At 45.7% G+C, this 24448-nt stretch overlaps 1 protein-coding gene across 4 annotated transcripts in view; it reads right to left on the bottom strand.

Moving 5' to 3' along the window:
- The window catches only part of MTSS2 (MTSS I-BAR domain containing 2), a 28998-nt gene extending 11972 nt beyond the window's left edge, over positions 1-17026 (bottom strand). For 2 of the 4 annotated variants that reach the window (XM_069966375.1, XM_069966374.1), the window contains exons 1-6: positions 16625-17026; positions 5136-5197; positions 3290-3363; positions 3120-3204; positions 2223-2314; positions 1238-1312 (exon numbers count right to left, since the gene is read on the bottom strand). In XM_069966375.1, the coding sequence (XP_069822476.1) occupies positions 1238-1312; positions 2223-2314; positions 3120-3204; positions 3290-3363; positions 5136-5197; positions 16625-16693 (457 nt within the window). In that variant the 5' untranslated portion in view covers positions 16694-17026. Of the gene's footprint in view, positions 1-1237; positions 1313-2222; positions 2315-2385; positions 2470-3119; positions 3205-3289; positions 3364-4108; positions 4189-5135; positions 5198-16624 lie in introns of those variants that run through there. The other 2 variants (XM_069966376.1, XM_069966377.1) reach the window with 2 other exon arrangements.
- Between the last annotated feature and the right edge of the window lie 7422 nt (positions 17027-24448).

Genomic DNA, 24448 nt, shown 5'->3' on the forward strand with positions numbered 1-24448 from the left:
ACATTTAGGGAGAGTGAGATATGATTACAATATGCTGTCTTGTGTGGAATGATGAAGCAGGTGCTACAATCTAACTAATTGTGCAATAGTCTGCAGTGAAATTAGACATTCTTTGGGTGGGGAACTGGCAGGAGGGAAGTAAGCAAGGTGAGAGGACTGCGATGACAACTGAGAAAAGCAATGCCTTCTAAGAATTGTAGTACAGAGTCGCTAATTGTAGTACATAGAAAGTACAACCAATAAATACAGAACTGGATTTTATAGTGGTTCTAGAACTGGGCAGACAGCATGCTTATTTTTTAGCCTGTTAGCCCTTTAAAGGGCCATTGTCTATTGCTATGTAAAGGAAATTTCATTCTCACATATTAAACAGGTTTATAAGCAGAGGTGTAACATGAAGCCAGTGGGCACTAGTGCAAAATCATGGGGCCCCTCCTATGGTGAAGAGAGACTTTATGGGCCCGATCAAGCCTGAGCCTAGGTGTGGCCACACCCTCTGTACCGCCTATGGCTACGCCCCTGTCTACAACTTTTTGATAGTTGCTCTGGTTTAACAGTACACCATTTTCAGGATCTCTACTTGCTGTCAGATAGACCAGGATGTTTTTCAGCTTCTGGATGTAAACAAGACATTCACTGGCATCATGCAGAGATCTTTCACTTTACAAATCAACTACATGTGGTCAGGATGACCTGAAAAGGTCATGGAGACAGCTGTCAGTTTCTGTACACAGATACAGACTCATCTGTCACCTGATCTCCCCCCACCAAAAGTTGGTCATCCTAATTATCTCCCTGATCTGTGCAACTCTCCTCACCCACACTGTTATACATTATATACTGCGTGAGGATGCTCACTTACCTAGAACTTCTACAGGAAGGAGTGGAAGGCAATGCAAGAGAAAAGGAAAGGAAGTTTAGTGAGAAACAGGCATGCAAAAAGAGGTCTCCAAATCCCAATCCTACACCTGCAATACCCACCCCTAACTATACCCTTTGCATCACAGCAGCAAAGCATCCAGAAGGAAATGGTTAAAGAAGACTGACACATGATTACAAATAGTGTGGAGGAGCTGATATTGTGGGTGTGGGGGGAGAGGAGTATGATTTTGAAACAACTTATAACTTATAGGAATATTTTCTGATTGTTGTTATATAGGTAATGATGATACTGCTAGTGGTTTGGTGGTGTTGATGGTGGGTGAAGATGATGCTGAATACTTGGGGTTGCACATACCTTTCCTAGCTTTCTTCTGCAGCTTCAGTGTATCTGAGGATTTCTTCTTAATTTCGTGGCGGGCTCGCTTGTATTCTGTGGGAAAAGGCAGGCTATGAGGTTGGTGGACCTGATAGATTCTATATTAATGAGCAGTATTATGCTATGTTTACACGGAGCGATAATTCGCCCAATCGATCGTTTAACGATTTTGAGGCAACGATTTTGTTTTTATAATGATCAGCGTTTAGACGAAAAGATAAATCGTTTGAAAAAATCTTTATTGCGATAATTTTAAGATTGCTTAAGCCAATCTCACACATAGGGTGAATCAGTAAAAGACTGTTTACACGAAGCGATCTGAGAATTTTCAGTAAACGACCAACGATGATTTGAGAACATGTTGAAAGATCAAAATGAACAATTTCTCGCTCGTCGCTTGATTGTTCGCTGTGATTATCGTTCAAATGCGATCGTTATCGCGTAAATTCGAATGATAATCGTTCCAAATGCACCATTACACTTCACCATTAATGACTTGTCATTTGCAGCACAGGTGAACAGATCTGTATGGGCGAAGCATTCAAAGGATATGTGATGTGTACATAAGAACAGAGCCTGGCAATGGCTGGTATTTAGAAACTGGTCCACATCTATAGCCATCTCAACACTATAGGAGAACTATGTGGGTGCCAATGTGTGGGCAATGTAGGCAGGCTACAGCAGGTGTAGGGAACCTTGACTCTCCAGCTTTTGCAAAACTGCAACTCCCATCATGCTTGTCCAGCCAAAGATAAAGCTTTGGCTGTCCATGCATGATAGGAGTTGTAGTTTTGCAACAGCTGAAGAGCCAAAGCTTTGGCTGTCCAGGCATGATGGAAGTTGTAGTTTTGCAACAGCTAGAGAGCCAAGGTTCCCTACCCCTGGACTAGAGTGTGTGTATGGGGGGGGGAGCACGGTTCAGCTGATTCATATGTATTTGAGGGGATGTGGAGGCTCTCCTTACCGCGTGCATGCTCTTTGTCCAGTGTATTTGCAGTTTTCTTCCAGTCTTCAATCCTTTCCTGCAGAGGGGTTATTAAACTCTCCATGAGGGCACTGCAAAGAAAAACATAAATCTAACACTATTCATGTTGGTTTCACACATGGCAGGGGTTTTTTTTTTTTACCTAAAAGCCAGAAGTGAATTCAAATGTGATGGAAAATATAAAGGGAGGACTTGTACTTCTTTTTCCTTTTAGATCCACTTCTGGTTTTGGTACAACAACTGCAATGGCAGTTTAAAAAAAAACCTGCCATGTGTGAAACCAGCATCAAGGTGATAAACTGTAGCGGAGGGGGTTAAGTGCCTAGGTATTCATATTCCTGTGCTTAGGGTCGTGGACTGAATCTTTATGTCCTTATTACAGAGCTATAGCCAGATTTCCTTCATCCAGAGCAAAGGTCAGGGGGTGTTATGTCTCCTGCTAAAACTCCCAGTTTCACACTTAAAGGGGTTATCCAGCACTACAAAAACATAACCACTTTTCCCCCTACTGTTGTCTCTAGTTCAGGTGTGGTTTTCAATTAAGCTCCAGTTACTTCAATGGAACAGAGTTTCAAAACCCCACCCAAACTGGAGACAACAGTAGGGGGAAAGTGGCCATGTTTTTGTAGCGCTTGATAACCCATTTAAGGCTATTGGATTCCCTTTGCCTTGTTTGTTCCTATGCAGGATGACAATACAGACCCCACCTTCTCAGGACCCTCTACAACAGCTTTTATTCACATTATTTTAGGTTTGTGTTCACTGGGGTAAGCAAATAGAAAATGGCACAGGTCTGATGATCTGGACATGTAAATGGTGCCATATTCTAACCCTTTTTATGCCAGTTCTGTTTTGCTATTTCCTACAGGTTCTTACTTTGTGAAGTGTCTGAGTTTGCTCTCAATGCTACGGTGTCTCATACACATGCGGGTGAGCGCAGATCCAATGTCACGTGTAGCTCCTGCAAAATCAAACATCAGTTGTAGAGATACCAAGTAGATGATGGGACGAAGATGTGCTGACATGATGATGTAGTGGAGGCTCACCTCGGGTATTGGTCGCCATATCTGCCACTTTCTGAAAAGCATCAAGGAAGGCGACAGCTGCCAGCACTGTGGTCCTGGGAAGATAGAGGAGAGTTAATAGTGTCGCATGCATAAAGATGGCCCCGCGCTCCCCACGTCATATACTCGGCCCCTGGCACAGTTCCTTTGTTCTCCCTTCCTTCTTGTGCGCTAGGAGAACAAACAGGACTGCACTGGGCCAGGTGAGTATGTGTATGTGCTTTCACTGGCATACCCTGAAGGCAGACCAGGTTCCATGGGTTCTCTCACGGCACAGGCTCCATAGCAGTTGCGTGGTCTGCCTTCATGGCAACTACACTACTGCCAACAGTTATCTCTTCTGTCCTCCATATACACATAAACATTCAGCACAGCTGACTGTTCCTGTGGTTTCTAGAAGCTAAGCTGCTGCCATACTGCTCTGCTCTGCTTTATGTTCCCAGAACACCCAACCATGCGATCAGGATTACCAAGCTTCATTGAGGTTATATTTCTTTTCAAATGTATGAACATGGGCCTTTTACTAGTATATTATACTAAAGGTTATATTAGATGGCCTGACCTGCGTTGCTAGCAACCACTGATCCGCTAGACCGATGCTCGCTTACACAGCCTATTAAACAGCTTGAAAATTGTGCGGCCAGAGCTGCACAAGCATCTCAAGCCATGTTTACACAGCCCCTGTTTCAATCAACCATCGGCCCTGCACCCCTTATTACACAGATTTTTTGGCCGGTTGAAAGACTGCAAATGCTCGCTCGTCGGCTGATCGCTGTCTCTATTACACAGGGAGATATCTACCTGATTTGGCAGATAATCACTCTCTATAATAGGGCCTTAACACACAATACAATTAGCACAATCACTGTTAGGGATTTCACCATGTCCCTATTGGGGGAGATTTGCGATGTCTGATAATATAATTCTTTGTTGCCCATAGCAACCAAGTAGAGCTCCACTTTCATTTTACCTGAGCACTGTATGATAAATGAAAGCTGAGCTGTAATTGGTTACTATGGGCATCGATGAGGATGATCCTGTAAGACAGCTTGATAAATTTCCTCCATTGTATGTAAAGATATGACTGTGTGGTTGTATCAGGTTGGCATTATACAGCAGCTGTATACTATTGGCACTATATGGCTGTGTGTGTGTGTATATATATATATATATATATATATATATATATACATATATATATATATATACATATATATATATATATATATATATATATATATATATATCTCCTCTGGGCACTGTATTATGGCTGTACTAGGTGTTATTGCATGTAAATTTGGGGGTGGAAGGGATGTATTTTCCCCCAGTTGTCTTTCTAGAGACCTTGTCTGGTCCTGATGTGGGGTTGTGCCATGGCTGTATACTGCAGCGATTGCTGGACAGGCTTATAACCCCAAGGCAGACATTTTTTATCCGCTTTATCTCCCAGGAGCGGGAATGCCGAGGCTCTTCTCAGATCATGTGATGATTTGTCTCTTTCCAAATATAATTCATGACGCTGATCAGAACCCTGGTTATAGAGACTCACCAAACAGTGCATTGATTCATAGCAGTTAACAGAGGGTAAGTAAACATCTATAACCATACGGCATTTAGTACTAGTAGTGGAATTTAAGGGGCCAGCATGGTCTTCTGTACAAAAAACTTCATAAAATGAATATTCTGTGACATTTTACAGGGATGAAGACTTATGTACCGACCAGACACGAGCCCTGAATGGTCTGGAACATTGCGGCACCGCAATGAATGTATGACTGACACTGGGCTGCAGCGGCAGCATGGAGGGACCACTCACAGGGTCACTTACCTGAGCTGGGAGTGGAGTTTAGTGGCTTTAGAGTTGAAGTCCTCCCAGATCGGGTAGGAGCTCTGCAGAAGAATTAAAAACATGTAGTAAATATTCAGAGACATCACAACCTAAAACATGTACAGCCACCAGAGGTTAAGCTTTACAATGACAGGAAGATGATTATATAGGCATCTACAAGCAGAATGATAAGTGCAGCTTAGGAGTATAATACCGTAAATCAGGATCAATACAGGATAAATAATGTATGTATGTGCGCAAAGATTCTACCGGCAGAATTGTGGTAGAGTAAATCAGGATCAGTATAGGATAGTAATGTATGTAGACACAGACACTGCCTATTTGGGGGGGGGGGGGGGGGGTATCTATGGAGGAAAACTGCCCCCCAACAGAATGGGGAACAAACAATTTAATAGGGGGACAATTTTCCTCCATTCTAAGATCACTATTACACGAATCAATTATCTGCCGTACTTTGGCCAGCATAAAATCATTTAATGAAATAGCTCGTATTGAAAGGCAACAATCAGCCGACATGCATGATGTCAGCTGATCGCTGTCTTTCAGCAAGTTCTAAATACACAATGACGGTAGCGACAGTCTGCTACCCATCGCCTAGTGTAATAGGAGCAGCAGCAGCAGACCGCCGCTCTCCTCTATGGGCCAGCCAGATGATCATCCGGGCAGCCCCTCCCATAGCTGCCAACGCCACCCCCCCCCCCCCCCCCCCCCCGCTCCCACTCGATGTGTGTGCATGTAATATCACAGACAGTGACCAGGGTACGAGGTGGGAGCAAGTGCTGATCTGACAGTTCTGCACTGGTTTCCTTCTGTATATCGGGCAGTGTAATAGGGCCATAAGGGGGGGGGGGGGGTCCCAGCAGGGTCAAATTGTTATACTATTTTGGGAATTGTGAAGCCATACACATACTATCGCTGTCTCCCAACCCCATGTACATAAACATTTCAGCCAAGCATTTAGCTTTCATGTGTTCAAAATAGGGAGAGGAGGTGTAATCCCCTGGTAATTCCTCTGTCGATGGCTTTTCTCTCCGAGAACAAAAGGAACAGGCTACTGAAATCCAAAACGTTCCATCCTTTTGTCACCCTGAGGGCAGTCATGCCAAAATTGGCAGGTTTGGCTGACATTTTTCTAAACTGTTATAGATTATGTTGGTGACCTATGCTGTGATCGCCACCTTCAGTCTTTGTTCTCTATAATAAATCAGAAAAAAGGGAATAAGCGGCTTGCTACAAAGATCTCACTTATGAGGCAATTCTTCCTATATATCTATATACACTTCAGTACAAGAGTCCCTGCTCTCAGTTACTGCTGACCATAGCATGAACAGAAGAGGCATCAGCTGCTCAGATCCCCCCCCCCCCCCTTGATATTTCAGTGTTTGCTCCTTGTCTTCTGCAGTTCCCCGAGGCCTTGTCTAGCAAACAACCTGCAGTGATGTCTAAATGTAGCTTCAATTCTGCAGCTTGTGTAGACAAAACCTTCTGCTGGCACTCAAGTTATCGTCATACAACTACTGCTGTGTTCAGCTCAAAAAGGATTGTCTGAACCAACACACTGTAACAAAGTCTCAGCTGTAGCAGAAGACGAGATCTGAAGATAAACTTTTCTAGTCAGTGACAGCAGATCTGGTCTGCCCGAGCCGGTGACTGGGAATAGACTGGCGGCGTGCACAGGAACCGAGCCACAGTTCATAAAACGGACCGCAGCACCAGCATTCCCACGCCGGCGCTAGTCTATTCATGTAAAAATCTTAAAGCAATATACCTGTTGGTACATTCACTTTAACTTGCTTGGCTGCAGTATTGACTCAAATCACTACCCCTAAATCCTTCTCTTCTGAAGTCCAACACGACAAAAGATTCTTAGCATCAGTTTACATGTGGAAACATTGAGTAAAGCTATCTAGTAAAACTAACTCATTTTCCATATCGCTGAATAGCACCCCTATTACACACTTCTGTGTCTTCAGCACACAGACAAACCTTACCTACCAAACCTTCTCCTATGTCACTTAAAAACATAGTAAAAGGAGCAGCACCCAGAACAGACCCTTGTGGCCACCACTTGTAACCAGTTTCTGCCCAGAATAGACACCATTAAAGCGAATCTGTCACTGCAAAAATGTCATATGAACCTGCGGCACCTGTGCATCCATTAAAATAAAATATTTGTATCCAGGGGAAAGCAGTGTCTGTGTCTCTATTGCTGTAAAGTTGTGCACACTCCTTTTTAATGTACATCAGCATGCAGGACTTGGCTTACATTACCACAACCACCATGCATGTGCTGTGATGTCCATTGTCCCCCTCTCCCTCCTCCCTTCCAAAGCGGCTGATGTAAACAAGTCCCTATCTGCAACTTTGTAATGCCAGAAGACACAATCTCAGTGAGACGGATACAGAGAGAAAAGCTCACACACAGCTTTTCGTGTCTTCAGCACAAAGCAGCAGCTCAGAACTAGGGAAAGAGACTGGATAGATAATAACAACTATGGAATGCATTGTTAGTCTCGCCATAGGCACTACAGCTGAGCATAGTTCATTGACATAAGCCAAGCCTGGCTTGTTGAATATTGAAGCAGGGTAAGCATAATATCAGATGGATATAGAGGGGCTACCAGTTCATATGACATTTTTGGTGAAATATTTGCTTTAAAAGTAGTACTCCAATATTATTTATACAGAATCAGGCTCAGGCTCCAGTAAAACAGAAAGAAAACATATATTGCATAAATATAAAGTTTACAAACCCCCAGCCCCCACCATTGGGTCAACGGGACAGGCAGACCTTCAAGTTATAAAAATTTCCATGCAAATTCCATATTTGTATTCCCCTGCTAAAATGTATTGTGCCACATACTTGTAAAAGTTAACTACTTGGCTCCTAACCCCATGCTTACCTGTCCACATTCCACCGGCTTGCTCCTACTTGCTTCTCTGGGTCCCTGCTCAGTGACAGCCTGCTCAGCCAATCGCTGGCTGCGTCAGGACGGCGCAGTGACTGGCTGAGCGTGTCATTGTACAGGGACCACCAGAAGCATACAGGAGCGCACCAGTGTAACGCAGACAGGTAAGCATGGGGTTGGGAGCCAAGTACCGTAGTTATCTTTTACAAGTCTATAGCACAATATTCTTGCAGCAGAATTTACGATGGGATTTAGGAATGGAGTGCCACAGACTTTAATAAAAATCAGTATTGCGACAGATTTCACAGCAAGAAGCTCGAAGCGTGAAATCCACTATGAATGCGGTATGTATGACGCCACCCCTAAAGTGACCAAAAATTATACAATTCCATTGGAAAGCAAACCAGTATCATTTAGAGGGGGCAAATAAAAATAACAAAACTAAAATAATGTGGTTGCATCATAATTTTATAATTGGGGATCTGGCTGTGTTCAGAATTATGGTGCGTTTACACAGACAGATTTATATGACAGATTTTTTAAGCCAAAGCCAGGAATGGATTTGAAAAGAGGAGCAATCTCAGTCTTTCCTTTATGACCTTTTCTCTGTCTATAGTCTGTTCCTGGCTTTGGCTTTAAAGATCTGTCAGATAAATCTGCCTGTGTAAACGCACCATTAGGCAATCACATTAATGGTGCGTTCACACCTACAGGATCTGCAGCAGATTTTCTGCAGCAGATTTCATTTAAATAACTGAACACAGCATCAAATCTGCTGCAGATCCTGTAGGTGTGAACGCACCCTTAGGGTCCTATTACATGGACCGATTTTTAACGATTAATGAATTAATGACTAACGATAAACGTTCGCAAACGAGATTGTTTATCGTTAACCAGAAATCGGTCGCCATATTACACAGAACGATAGTCGTTAGTTACGACCGTTACTATGATCGTTACTATGATAGTTTACTTCTGATCCCAGCAAAATAATGAACAATGTGAAATTACACTGAACGATTAGTGAACAAGCGAACGAATGTGGAATCACAGCGAATGATTAGCGAATGATTTTAAGTTCAGATCTAAATCAATGATCAACGACACATGAATGATTTTCCGATCGTTGCCTGCATTACACAGAACAATTATTTAAATTTGAACGACATAACAATTTTTTGCAGGATAATCATCCTGTGTAATAAGGCCCTTACACTCTTGTGAATTAGTAGTCAGTACACAGCTGCCATCATTTACATAGATTCTTTACATAAAGTTTCCAAAAACAGCACCACACCTTTCTTCAGGTCATGTGTTATACTACAACTACTCTATTCATTTTAATGGAAATGAACTGCAATACCACACACAAACTGAGAAGAAGAGTTCTGCTGTTTATGAAAGAAAGCTACTATGTTTTTTCTATTGCCAAATAGCCCATTTAACCCTAATTCAGATTTCCCTGACATTTTCTTAGTTTACATTGCATTTTACAGCAAAAGCCACAATCTTTAAACAGCTTGCAACAGATCAATGGGATCTCACTGCTGAAAGGTATCAGTCAAAAGAAGGGCACAAAAAAATTCCAAGGCATCAGATACACCATAAAAACACAGATTTTTTTGATCATCAAGAGGTGAAAAAAAATTGCCGTAACAGTGACATTACCAAGAACTAGACATTTCAAAAATTGATTAAAAGACAAGAGGAAAGAGGTCCTGCCAAGAGGCCTACAGCAACATTAAAGGAGCTGCAGGAATTTCTGGCAGGTACTGGTTGTGTACTGCATGTGACAAAAATCTCTTGTATTCTTTATATATCTGGGCTGTGGGGCAGGGTGGAAAGGCTAAAGCCTTTTTTTAACCCAAAGAAACATCAAAGCCCAGTTATGTTTTGTCAAAATGGGTTATAGTCTGATGAGATCAAAGACAAACATTTTGGCTGTAATCCCATAAGATGTGTTTGGTACAAAGCAAACACTGCACATCACCACAAGATCACCATACCCATAGTAATGCATGGTGCAGGCAGCATTATGCTGTTTTTCTGTAGCTGGAACTGGGTCAAGGTGGAGAGAAATATGATCAGTTCCACATATCAAGTAAATTTTGGCACAAAATCTTCAGGCCTCTGCTTAAAAGCTGAAGATAATTTTCACCTTTCAGCGCGACAATAACCCAAAGCATATCTCCACATCGTCCAAAAAAAGGCTGCGCTATAACACATCACAATCCCATTCATTTGTACCAGTGATTGAGTTGCATGACTGGGAATTGCCATGTAGCCCTAGCCTAGTGAATTGTACAGATTGTAGGAGACATTAAAAGTGGAAAAACTTCTAAAAATGATTCTTTTTGGTATGTTTTTTTCTACATGACAAAGCAGGCGTGTGTAAACTTCTTATGTCCACTGTACCTTCACTGCTGCTGTGTGGTCTGCCTGCTTAGCCAATCACTTCCCACAGTGGTGTTCCACCTCAGACACTGATTGGCTGAGCGAGCAGCTCCTTGTGCCAACACAGTGGGTATCAAAACTATGACAGCAGGTGCGGCAGGAGATCAGTTTCACAGTCCGATTCTGTAAAAAAGGATCTGGAATACCCCTAATAACTGTCTGATATTTATTCTTCATCCAACTACAAATACTAATACTAATACATGGAAATATTTGGGAAATAGGTACAGTATTCAGTATAAGAAAGAAAGTCCATCTCCAGCTCCTCAATAAAATTCCAAATTTTATTTATGGCATCACATAAAATGAGAGGCTTTAAAATCACGCCATACAGACCATATAAGCAAGCATGGTGAGCTGATTTAAAGCGTTTTCTTTTCCTTGACAGTATTCAGTAATTTATCAGCTAAAAAGGAACCATAGCAAAGGCTTTGCTGAAGCCCAGATAGGCAATAACCAATGCAAAGACTGCGCTGGCCCTTTAAATCTCCTCCTCAGTGTCTTTATTTTCATTATTATATCTCTGCTGATCTTGGCTCCTTATTCTTACAGGTTGATACTGTGCAGTGACCAAAGCTCTGTGACCATGATCTTGTGAATTCTTCCTGCACAGTCTACATTCAGAATCTATTATCACAATATAAATGTCTGAGCATATGTGCCCCCCTCCTTTGCCAACTCCGCCAGACACAGCGTGAATGCGTCTTACTCCTCGTCTGCCAAGGAGCAGCCCCAACACTTGTCATAAGCAAGAAATCCTGTCAATGAAGGAGACGCCGTGGATTAACCCTTCTAACTCTTCCTGCCACATGCTGAAACATAGTTTGCAGAACCCATTGGGGGCCCATCCATGACTGAAGCTGTCCCTATACAGCACAGAACAAGAGAAGGTGTGTTTTTCAGTGCCCTTACATACACAAGACAATGATAATATACCCAGCTTACAGGAGAGGTGGTATCATGTAGTGTCCTTACAGAGCTCAGAAAAAAAGAAGTGGTACTTAACTGTGTCTTACATACAGTACATAGCAAGGCACAATATACACAACATGCAGGAGAGGGGTACTGTCCATAGAGACACAATACAGCAAAACCCTCTGAGTTTTACAGCCTGCATACAGAGTAAAGAGGTACGGCCCAATGTCTCTATATAAGTGGTGTACAGAAGGGGAGGATGAGCCCCTCCAGTGGCCAAAACCTGAAATAATGCTACCACAGATACTCAGCTACGGAAACATTTAATGACAGCAAGCAGAGGTCTTAAATAGTGAGCAACTGAAATAAAGTCTATTGAAAGGTTATTAAGCTTCCTATTCCTAGGACAGAGCTGCAGGGCCCGGGAATAGTATGTGACCCCCTTTCCAGTATTTATCAGTAATATCAACAAATGAAATCCTTACTGTGTCCAGTCACGTCTACATAAAAACCTTTTTCTCAACACTCTCATACCTAGACCATGCTCTACTAGGAAACCACTATACCTCCTGCTCACAGCCCCTTCTCTTCTGGGACACTTCTCTGGCCCAGATTCCTTCTTTCCTTGGACATTAAACTAACCCCAGCCCCTTATGTCCGGGCACATTGCTCTGACCATAGCCCCTTCTCTTTTGACATAATACTCTCCCCCAGGCCCTTCTTTCCCAAAATAACACACTGACATCCCCTTCTAACCCCTGAGACATTACTGATAATTACCCATTCTCTCCCAGGATATTACTGGAACCTTGACCCCTTCTCTCTGGGACATCCTAACTCTTATCTATCAGGACATTACGCTATCTATCACCATCCATTCCCTCTTGGGACATAATGCTTACCCTAGGTCCTTCTTGTCCAGGATAATACTCTGCCCTCTGGCCCCTTCCGTCCTGGGACATCACTGATACCTGCCCTTTTTATTCTATTACTAGCAGCTTCCCTCATGGGTCCCTTTTCTCCATCACTCTGACCTAAGGTGTTTTCCCAGAAATCTTTGACCCCAGCATAACTTCCCCAGGCCCCTCTCTTATGGGGACAATACTCACAAGCCCCTTCTTTCCCAGGGTAAAACTCTGATTTTTAGCCCCTTTTGTCTCGGTTCTTCAGTGACAACAGCCCCTTCTATTGTGTGATATCACTGACACTGGCTCCTTCACCCCTGGGACATCACTGACCCCTGCTGCTCCTCTCATAGGTCACGATTGATGCCAGTCAGTGGGTCAGCAGGTGCCATCCCTGTTACCATCTTGAGAATGCAGAAGACCAGTCTCCTGGAATTTACAAAATCCAGAAAACAACAGAGCCCCAGATGATGGAGGCGGAGGAGCCCCCAGCAACCTGTACTCCTTGTGCACTTTTCCCATTTTTGTATCACTGGAGCATCACTATAAAACTAACCCCTTAGTTCCAGGGACACTACGCTGACCATTTCCTCCTAAGGGCATTCCTGACCCTCAGTCCCTTTTAACACATAAATGTCTTTCAGCCCCTTCTTCCTACGAACATCACTGGCTCACGGTCCTTTCTTTCCCTAAGACATCACTGATCATGGCCCTTTTACTCCCTGTGACATCACTGACCCTGTCTCCTTCCCTCTCTTGGACATCATTGACCCTCAGTCCCTTTTCTCCCTGGAACCTCACTAACCCTGGCCTCTTCTATCTGGGACATCACGTATTCTGGCCTCTTCTATCTGGGACATCATTTATTCTGGCCTCTTCTCTCCCTGGGACATCACTACCTCTGTCCCCTTCTCTCTCTGGGACATTAAGAACCCTGGCCCTCGCCTGCTCTGGAACATAACTACCCCTAGTCCCTTCTCTCCCTTGGCCCCTATTCTAACCCTTAATCCGCACCTCTCACTCCCGTCTCCAGGACTTCACCCGAGCTGCACCAGTTCTATGGAATGCATTACCCAAGACTGTCAGACTCACCTCCAATACCCAAAGCTTCAAACGTGCCCTCAAAACACATCTGTTCAAACAGGCTTACCAGCTTCCCTAAATTGCCCCTCCCCCATATACATACGCCAGGCATTCAAGCACTTAGACCTGTAGCAGGCAGGCATTGGTTGGTGACTGGTTTACCCACCTTTACCTGCACTGCCTTATTTATAAAGATGGCCGGACCATGCTAAAAAGGAAGGACTTTGCCCCTCTGCCTCTGCTAAGCTGATGCATGCGAGCAGGGCCCTCACTGGATAATTATATGTAGATCTCTGTAATGTCTGATTTTTGTCTATGTATGTACCCCCAGAATTGTAAAGTGCTGCAGAATCTGTGGGCGCTATTTAAATAAAAAAATTATTAATTATTATTTTAACCCTGGCCCCTTTTCTCTTGGACATCACTAACTTCGGCCCCATCTCTCCCTGGGATATCACTAATCCCGGCCCCTTCTCTATGGGACATCACTAACTCTGTCCCCTTCTCCCTCTGGGATATTAAGAATCCTGGCCCTCGCCCTCTCTGGAACATCACTACCCCCAGTCCCTTCTCTCCCTTGGCCCCTTTTCTCTGTGACATCACTAACTTTGGCCCCTTCTCTCCCTGCGACATGACCAACTTTGGCCCCATCTCTCCCTGGGACATCACTAATCCCGGCCCCTTCTCTATGGGACATCACTAGCCCCAGTCCCTTCTCTCCCTTGGACACCACTAACCCTTGCCCCTTTTCTCTGGGACATCACTAACTTTGGCCCTTTCTCTCTCTGGGACATAACTGACACCAGAACCTTTTCTCTGGGATATCACTAGCCCTGGACCCTTCTCTCTTAGGACATCACTGACACCAGACCCTTCTCCCTTGGACGTCACTAACCCCGACCTCTTCTCTATGGGACATCACTAACCTCTACCCCTTCTCTATGGGACATCACTAACCCCTACCCCTTCTCTCTGGGACATGACTCTTCCCTGCCCCTTCTCTCCGGGACATCACTAACCTCTGCCCCTTCTCTCCGGGACATCACTAACCCCTGCCCCTTCTCTCCGGGACATCACTAACCCCTGCCTCTTCTCTCCGGGACATCACTAACCCCTGCCCCTTCTCTCTGGGACATCACTAACCCCTGCCCCTTCTCTCCGGGACATCACTAACCCCTGCCCCTTCTCTATGGGACATCACTAACCCCTGCCCCTTCTCTATGGGACATCACTAACCTCTGCCCCTCCTCTATGGGACATCACTAACCCCTGCCCCTTCTCTATGGGACATCACTAACCCCTGCCCCTTCTCTATGGGACATCACTAACCCCTGCCCCTTCTCTCCGGGACATCACTAACCCCTGCCCCTTCTCTACGGGACATCATTAACCCCTGCCCCTTCTCTATGGGACATCACTAACCTCTGCCCCTTCTCTCTGGGACATCACTAACCCCTGCCCCTTCTCTATGGGACATCACTAACTTCTGCCCCTCCTCTATGGGACATCACTAACCCCTGCCCCTTCTCTCCGGGACATCACTAACCCCTGCCCCTTCTCTATGGGACATCACTAACCTCTGCCCCTTCTCTCCTGGACATCACTAACCTCTGCCCCTTCTCTATGAGACATTACTAACCCCTGCCCCTTCTCTATGGGACATCACTAACCCCTGCCCCTTCATTATGGGACATCACTAACCCCTGCCCCTTCTCTCTGGGACATCACTAACCCCTGCCCCTTCATTATGGGACATCACTAACCCCTGCCCCTTCTCTATGGGACATCACTAACCCCTGCCCCTTCTCTATGGGACATCACTAACTTCTGCCCCTCCTCTATGGGACATCACTAACCCCTGCCCCTTCTCTCCGGGACATCACTAACCCCTGCCCCTTCTCTATGGGACATCACTAACCTCTGCCCCTTCTCTCCTGGACATCACTAACCTCTGCCCCTTCTCTATGCGACATTACTAACCCCTGCCCCTTCTCTATGGGACATCACTAACCCCTGCCCCTTCATTATGGGACATCACTAACCCCTGCCCCTTCTCTCTGGGACATCACTAACCCCTGCCCCTTCATTATGGGACATCACTAACCCCTGCCCCTTCTCTATGGGACATCACTAACCCCTGCCCCTTCTCTATGGGACATCACTAACCCCTGCCCCCTCTCTATGGGACATCACTAACCCCTGCCCCTTCTCTCTGGGACATCACTAACCCCTGCCCCTTCATTATGGGACATCACTAACCCCTGCCCCTTCTCTCTGGGACATCACTAACCCCTGCCCCTTCTCTATGGGACATCACTAACCCCTGCCCCTTCTCTATGGGACATCACTAACCCCTGCCCCTTTATTATGGGACATCACTAACCCCTGCCCCTTCTCTATGGGACATCACTAACCCCTGCCCCTTCTCTATGGGAAATCACTAACCCTTGCCCCTTTATTATGGGACATCACTAACCCCTGCCCCTTCTCTATGGGACATCAATAACCCCTGCCCCTTCTCTCCGGGACATTAAGGACACCAGCCCCTTTTCTAGTGGAAAATCACTAAACCCAGCCCCTTCTGTCTCTGGGACACCAATGACCCTGGCCCATTTTCTCTCGGGGACATCAATGACCCTGGCCCATTCTCTCTCGGGAACATCAATGACCCTGGCCCATTCTCTCTCGGGGACATTAATGACCCTGGCCCATTTTCTCTCGGGGACATCAATGACCCTGGCCCATTTTCTCTCGGGACATCAATGACCCTGGCCCATTCTCTTTCAGGACATAGCTCTCACCCATCCCCTTCTCTCCCAGCACAACCCTCTGACCCTTGGCCCCTCTCTCCATCACTCTGACCTTCAATGACAGCTATCTATGGGGTGAGCCTGGGATCTGATGAGTGTTGTGATATTTCCCAGGACATGACTGACCTGGGTACATGGTGAACATAAGATGGAGTACATTGCAGCAGGAGGAGGAGGAGGGGAGCTGGGTGCCGCATGAAGCCCGTCAGGTGTGGGGGCAGCGGGTGCCATCCCTGGTAACACCCTGGTAATGCAGGGGTGAGATGCTCTGCAGCAGCCCAGCCTCCTGGAACTTACACAAAGATGCCAGCCCTGCCCCTCCCCCACCGCCGGGAGATGACAGAGCCCCGGGTGATGGAGGCGGCCCCTCTCCCCCTACCACTCATGGTTACCTTCATGTCATTGATGATGGCCTGGAAGAGCCCCCCCAGCGCCCCGCACTCCTTGTCCACCGCCTCCATGCTGATCCGATGTTGGGGTGCAGGTGCCCTGAAGCTTGGGGTGCAGTCCCTGGAGTCCGGGCAGAAAGACACAGGCGCGGATTCCGGTCCGTAGCGGGGATCCCCCTCCCCCCTCCCCGCTTATTGCCCCCGATCAGTCAGTCTCCGCAGTCAGATGCCCCATGTCCAGAGGGAAGAGCAGCCACCCAGCATCCTCATCCTCCGCTCAGGGGAGGGCGACGGGATCCGGGGAAAGGCATAGACCACAGCCGAGCAGAAGGGGAACGGCGGCGGCGGCGGTGATTAGAGGAAAGACGGGAGCACCGGGCTCTGCAGCGATCTGCCTGCCTGCTGCCTGCACTGCAGACTGGGGAGAGGGGAGGGAGGGGAGGAGGGACGGAGCTGTCACAGCCGGGAGGGGAGGGGGCGCTGTCTGTCTAACATGGGGGGATCACGGCTCAGTCCCCGCATGCAGCTCGGCATTCAGCCGGCCCCGACCACATGCAGCCACACATACTCTGTCCCAGTGATGGAACGTTTACCCCAGACCTGCCCCAGTGACGTCACACATACCCCCAGAACTGCCCTAGTCACGTCACACATACCCCCAGAACTGCCCTAGTCACGTCACACATACCCCCAGAACTGCCCCAGTAACGTCACACATACCCCAAGTTTAAATAGTTCTTTATTTAAAAATATAAAGCATTACTATAGTCTTACAAAACAATTACCATATACATAACAGACAACAATCTGTACCCTATACAAACATAAGCCTGTTCATACCAAACCTGTCCCTAATAACAGCAGCAATTACAGCATATTCCTAGACTACATACAGTCCCCTTATTATAATACTAAATACTTAGCTCTATGTCCCCCTACACAGCACACAAAACCAATCACACATGCACAAAACAAGTACCATGCCCTATTACAGTGCAGTGCTGCTGGTGGAGTCACTGGGTAAGGCTTTGGTCACACTACTCTCTGTTTTTCTTTCAGAATCTCTATTGCTTGTTCCACCAGATTGGACAGGAAGAGTAGTAGCACAGCATGCAGTATGTTTTTTTGTTTGTTTGTTTGTTTGTTTTTTGCTGTCAAAATGATGGGCACCAGGACTAAGCCCACCATAGGTCAGTAAGTTTGACAGGTTTGGCGCTTTCCTCATGGTTTTTGTTAAAAAGGAAATTATGATGTTTGTGTCACCACATCCTTATAGGAGTAGGTATTAGGCTTCCTTTCCCAGCAGTTAAATGGGCAATGCAATTTCATATATATTTTGCTGGGGCTGCTTTAAAAAATGTAAAATCATACTTACCTTCCTGGTCCTCCTCAGCTCCTTCCAGATCTTTGCTGCTAGACTCTTTTCCACTAGATACTTCTGAGATGAGAGGTCAAAGATGAACCTGCCTGCTCAGCCAATCACTGCCCAAGGTGCAACATCTCTCTTAGAAGAAGGAAAAAGAGACAAGCTGCAGGAGACTGGAAGGAGCTGCAAGGCACTGGGGCAAGTATAATTTTTTTTTCCTTTTTACAGCAGGCCCAGGTTAAAGGATAATAAATTGATTGGTGGTGATCCGACCAGTGGGTGCCGGAATTACCGGAAGCTCCATTATAATTTCAGTGACTGCCACTTTAGCAGTGAGACAGACATGAAAAGGCAGAGAGCGCAAGTCTTCCCCTTCATTCTAACGATTGGCAGATATCTCAGCACTCCGACCCGATACAAACATATGACATGTCAGAAGTTTGTTTAACCCCTTGCCTCTAAAGCCTGTTTTGGCCTTAATGACCAGGCTCATTTTTCAAAATCTGTCTCACTTTATGCGCTTATAGCTCAGTGATGCTTTAACGTATGCTAGCGATTCTGAGATTGTTTTTTCGTCACATATGACACTTTATATTAGTAGCAAAATTTGGTCACTACTTTGTGTATTTTTTGTGAAAAACATCAAAATATCAAGAAAAAGTTGAAAATTTTGCATTTTATGAACTTCTGAAATTCTCTGCTTCTAAAAAAGGAAGTCATAGCACATAAATTAGTTACTAAATCACATTACCAATATGTCCTCTTTATTCTGGCATAATTTGGGAAACATATTTTACTTTTTTAGGGTGTTATGGGGCTTAGAAATTTATGAGCAAATTATCACATTTTGTGAAAATTTCCAAAACTGATTTTTTTTAGGGACCAGTTCTTTTTTTAAATGGATTTAGAAGGCTTGTATACTGGAAACCCCCATAAGTGACCCCATTTTGGAAACTAGACACCTTAAAGAATTAATCTAGGGGTATAATGAGCATTTTAACCCTACAGGGGCTGGAGGAAAGGATTCACAATTAGGCCGTAAAAAAAAATCGAAAATTTAAATTTTCAAATAATATATACGTTTAGATTAAAGTTTCTCATTTTTAAAAGGAACATGAGAAAAAAAGCATGCCAAAAATTTGTAACGCAGGTTCTCCTGAATACAACGGTACCCCAGATGTGGGCACACAGCCGGGCTCAGAAGTAAAGGAGCGCCAATTAGCTTTTTTAATGCAGATTTTGCTGAAGAAGTTTCTGAGCGCCAGGTGCATTTGCAGAGCCCCTGTAGTGTCCGCAGAATAGAATCCCCCCAAAAGTCACCCCATTTTCGAAAGTACACCTCTCAAAAAAATCATCTTTGGGTAGGATGAGCATTTTGACCCCACATGCATTAGAGGAAAGTATTCAAAATTAGACAGTAAAAATGAAAAACACGAATTTTTCCAATAATATGTTTGTTTAGTTTGAAATTTCTCAATTTCACGAGGAACAAGAGAAAAAAAGTACCCCAAAATTTGTAAAGAAGGTTCTCCTGAATACAACGGTACCCCATATGTGGGCATAAACCACTGTATGGGCACACAGCCGGGCTCAGAAGAAAAGGAGCGCCAATTAGCTTTTTCAATGCAGATTTTGCTGAAAAAGTTTCTGAGCGCCAGGTGCGTTTGCAGCGCCCCTGTAGTGTCCGCAGAAGAGAAACCCCCCAAAAGTCACCCCATTTTGGAAAGTACACCCCTCAAAGAATTCATCTTGGGGTGTGGTGACCATTTTGACCCCACAGGTATTAGAGGAAAGTATTCAAAATAAGACAGTAAAATTGAAAAACTAGAATTTTTCCAATAATATGTTCGTTTAGTTTGAAATTTCTCAATTTCACTAGGAACAGGGGAGAAGCTGCATGCCAAAATCTGTAACGCAGGTACCCCTGAGTAGAACGGTACCCCATATGTGGGCATAAACCACTGTATGGGCACCCAGCCGGGCTCAGAAGGGAAGGAGCGCCAATTAGCATTTTCAGTGCAGATTTTTCCGAAGTAGTGCCAGGTGCGTTTGCAGCGCCCCTGTAGTGTCAGTAGTGGAAAGTACACCCCTGAAAGAATTCATCTTGGGGTGCAGTGAGCGGTTTGACCCCACAGGTATTAGAGGAAAGTATTCAAAATAAGACAGTAAAAATGAAAAACTCGAATTTTTCCAATAATATGTTTGTTTAGTTAAAAATTTCTTAATTTCACGAGGAACAGGAGAGAAAACGTACCCCAAAATCTGTAACACAGCTTCTTCTGAGTAAAACGGTACCCCATATGTGGGCATAAACCACAGTATGGGCACACAGCCGGGCTTAGAAGGGAAGGAGCGCCAATTAGCATTTTCAGTGCAGATTTTTCCGAAGTAGTGCCAGGTGCTAAAATACAATAAAAAATGAGATTACAGGTAATGTGGGGTGGTCACGGGCAACCTGGGGTGGTCACGGGCAAACTGGTGTGGTCACGGGCAACGTGGGGTGGTTACGGGCAACGTGGGGTGGTTACGGGCAACGTGGGGTGGTTATAGGCAACGTGCGGTGGTCAGAGGCAACGTGCGGTGGTCAGAGGCAACGTGCAATCTGGGGGGTTACGGGCAATCGGGGCTGATTACGCACCATCTGGAGGGGGTCACTGGCAATTCGGGGTGGTTACGGTCAACGTGCGGTGGTTACGGGCAACGTGCGGTGGTTACGGGCAACGTGCGGTGGTTACGGGCAACGTGCGGTGGTTACGGGCAACGTCCGGTGGTTACGGGCAACGTCCGGTGGTTAGGGGCAACGTGCTGTGGTCAGCGGCAATGTGCGGTGGTCAGAGGCAAAGTGCGGTGGTCAATGGCAACGTGCGGTGGTCAATGGCAACGTGCGGTGGTCAGAGGCAGCGTGCGGTGGTCAATGGCAACGTGCGGTGGTCAGAGGCAGCGCGCGGTGGTCAGGGGCAGCGTGCGGTGGTCAGGGGCAGCGTGCGGTGGTCAGAGGCAACGTGCGGTGGTCAGAGGCAGCGTGCGGTAGTTACAGGCAATCTGGAGGGGGTCACTGGCAATTTGGGGTGGTTACGGTCAAGATGTGGTGGTTATGGGCAACGTGCGGTGGTTACATGTAATCTGGCGTGTTTACGGGCAACCTGCGGCGGTTACGGGCAAACTGGGGCGGATACGGGCAACCTGCGGTGGTTACGGGCAAACTGGGGCGGATACGGGCAACCTGCGGTGGTTACGGGTAATCTGGGAGTAAACCGCAATTATTACTATAATAAAAAGTGTGTTTTATTTTGTTTGTATGTTTTTCACATTGACACTTTTTCACTTGTACTTTTTACACTTTCATTTTTACTATATTACTATGATTACTGTGATATTTTCTATCACAGTAATCATAGTTTAGTGACAGAGACCAAATTGGTCTCTGTCACTTTAAATTTTCAGAGCTGACTGCTTCTGACGCGCATGCGCACATCAGAAGCAGTCAGGACGTCGAGGAGGACGGAGCTCCAGGATCAGGTAACGTATGTGGGGAAGGGGGGGGTGACTGGGGGGGGCACGGTGACACTTTTTATCCCCTGTCACCAATGATTTATGGTGACAGGGGATAAAAAGTGCCGGGCAGTATATACCGCCGATCGCCTGTTTCGGGACCCCACAGGGGGGTCCCCGATCACTGCCCCATGCTCTCCGCTACCTCCGGTGGCGGAGAGCATGGGGTTTTGATTCATTTTTTTATTTCCATCGCTGCGAACAAACATCGTTTGTTCGCAGTGATGGGGGCGGCCATCTTGGATTTGATGGCCGCCCGAGGAGGAGGGGGGGTAGAGATCAGCCATTAGGGGGCTGATCTGAGGTCTGATTAATACTTATTTCATCTCCCCCCACCGTTCGATCCAGCGGTACCGGCCGGTGCTGAAGCACTGGAGGTCGGGCGGGCCACCCCCAGTGGGAGGGAATTCCCTCCCCTGTATAACGCAGCTCGCTTAGAATGAATGGCGCCGATCGATCCGTGGGTTCAGGTTAAAGAGGATGTACCGGGTGGTACATCCTCTTTAAAAACTACTGACAGGTGAAATGAACATTGATATTTTTGTTATAATGGAATCTATCAAGGGGTGACAAATATAGAGCTGCAAGTGAACAGTCAGTTCTTAAAGAGTAAAATTGTTATGGCCACCTGCCTCTTCAAATCTGTAGGTCCTGTGGATGTTCCCGGTTTGCAGGAGTTAGTACTTACCTAAAGTGGTCCAAGGAATTTCTGATTCAAAAAAAAAAAGTGGTCCAAGGAATGACCCGTACTTACCTAAAGTGGTCCAAGGAATGACCCGTACTTACCTAAAGTGGTTCAAGGAATGACCCGTACTTACCTAAAGTGGTCCAAGGATTGACCCATACTTACCTAAAGTGGTCCAAGGAATGACCTGTACTTACCTAAAGTGTTCCAAGGAATGACAATCAGTGAATGGGCCAGGAAGCAGAGCCGATACCTGCACTGCGTAGCAGAGCTGAGCCAGCCATGTAGCAGAGCCAATACTCCCACTACGTAGCAGAGCTGAACCAACTATGTAGTAGAGCCGATACCCACACTACGTAGCAGAGCTTAGCCAGCCATGTAGCAGAGCCGATACCCGCACTATGTAGCAGAGCTAAGCCAGCCATGTATCAGAGCCGAAACCTCCACTACGTAGCAGAGCTGAGCCAGCCATGTAGCAGAGCCGAGTCAGTAAAGTAGTAGAGCCGATATCCGCATGATACAGCAGAGCTGAGTCAGTAAAGTAGCCGAGCCGATACCCGCATGATACAGCAGAGCTGAGTCAGTAAAGTAGCAGAGCCAATACCCGCATGATACAGCAGAGCTGAGTTAGTAAAGTAGCAGAGTGGAGTCAGTGATGTAGCAGAGCCGATACCCGCATGATACAGCAGAGCTTAGTCAGTGAAGTAGCAGAGGTACAAAAGTCGCTCTAAAAAGGAAGATAAGGAAACGCAAGGCAGAGCGCCTCATAGCATGACACTGTTTGCTAGGGTGGCGGTCAAGCAAAAGAAAAGCACACAGGTTTAGGCTAACCTGATATGGTTGTGATAAGCCGCAACCACTATGAAGCACGTCTATAATGACAAATAGAATGGTCGCTGCTGGGGACTCTCAACCGCAGACCCCGAGGTGTGCGTAATCACATGCAAAATCCAAGGAAACAAAAAGGAGATATTGTCCTCGCACAGACCATAGATGCAGTTTCTAGTTTATTTAGAAAATAAATATCCACAGGTGTGGACCTGTGGATATAAACTAGAAACTGCATCTATGGTTTGCGCGAGGACAATATCTCCTTTTTGTTTCCTTGGATTTTGCATGCTCTTAAAAGGAAGGTACCAAAGTTGCTCTTAAAGGGGCATTACATAAAAGTCGCTCTTTAAAGCACGGTACCAAAGTAGCTCTTAAAAGGACAGTACCAAAGTCACTCTTAAAGGGACGGTACATAAGTCACTCTTAAAGGGACGGTACATGTCACTCTTTAAGAGTAACTTATGTACTGTCCCATTAAGAGTGACTTATGTACTGTCCCTTTAAGGGACGGTACATAAGTCACTCTTAAAAGGGACAGTAATAAAGTTGTTTTTAAAAGGCCAGGGTTAAAATTACTCTTAAAGGGACAGTACTAAAGTTGCTCTTCAAAGGATGGTACCCAAGTCTCTTTTAAAGGGACAGTACTTAAGCTGGTCTTAAAGGGACAGTATATAGGTCACTCAAAGCGTTGGGACCAGAGTCGCAGTTTGAGGGACTGTACCAAAGTTGCTCTTAAAGGGACTGTACCAAAGTCGCTCTTAAAGGGAGGGTATCAAGGGTTAAAGTTTCTCTTAAGGGAAGGTCACTATTAAAGGGGCGCTCTTTTTAAGCACTATGTATTTCCCTGGAAATGCAAATCTAGGTATGTACATTATACCTAGTGGAGGTGGGTGGTGGTGATGATTTTAATATTTAATTTTACATCTGGATATTTTGGCTTTACGTGTTGAAGAGGTGGTTCTCAGGAGCCTGCCAGCTGCCAACATTGTTTTCATGTTCTGCTAAATCCCCCTCCCCATGGTGTATATAAACCCCTCCCTGCAGTGTAAAATCTTTGTGGTGGTTTCTATTACAGCAGCTTGTGACTCCTCGCTTTATGATTTTACACTGATTTTACAATTCCATCAGGTAGTTGTCAGATCCCTTCCTCTCCCTGGCATTGGTTGGCAGCTGCACAGTGGCTCCTTGATCCTCTAATGTCCACCCTAAAATTCAGGTATCAGACACACATTTTACCATCATGTCTAAGATCTACGCCAGAGTTTCCCCAACTGAAGGGCAGCAGTAGACAAGAGTCTGAAGTAAAACAATTTATATTTGGCCACCGTTACTGCTCCCACATTCCTGACAAACAATTTACTGAACACTTTATCCAGTGTGGGGTGAGGACAAC

Source organism: Dendropsophus ebraccatus, chromosome 4 (assembly GCF_027789765.1).
Source record: "Dendropsophus ebraccatus isolate aDenEbr1 chromosome 4, aDenEbr1.pat, whole genome shotgun sequence".
NCBI lineage: Eukaryota > Metazoa > Chordata > Amphibia > Anura > Hylidae > Dendropsophus > Dendropsophus ebraccatus.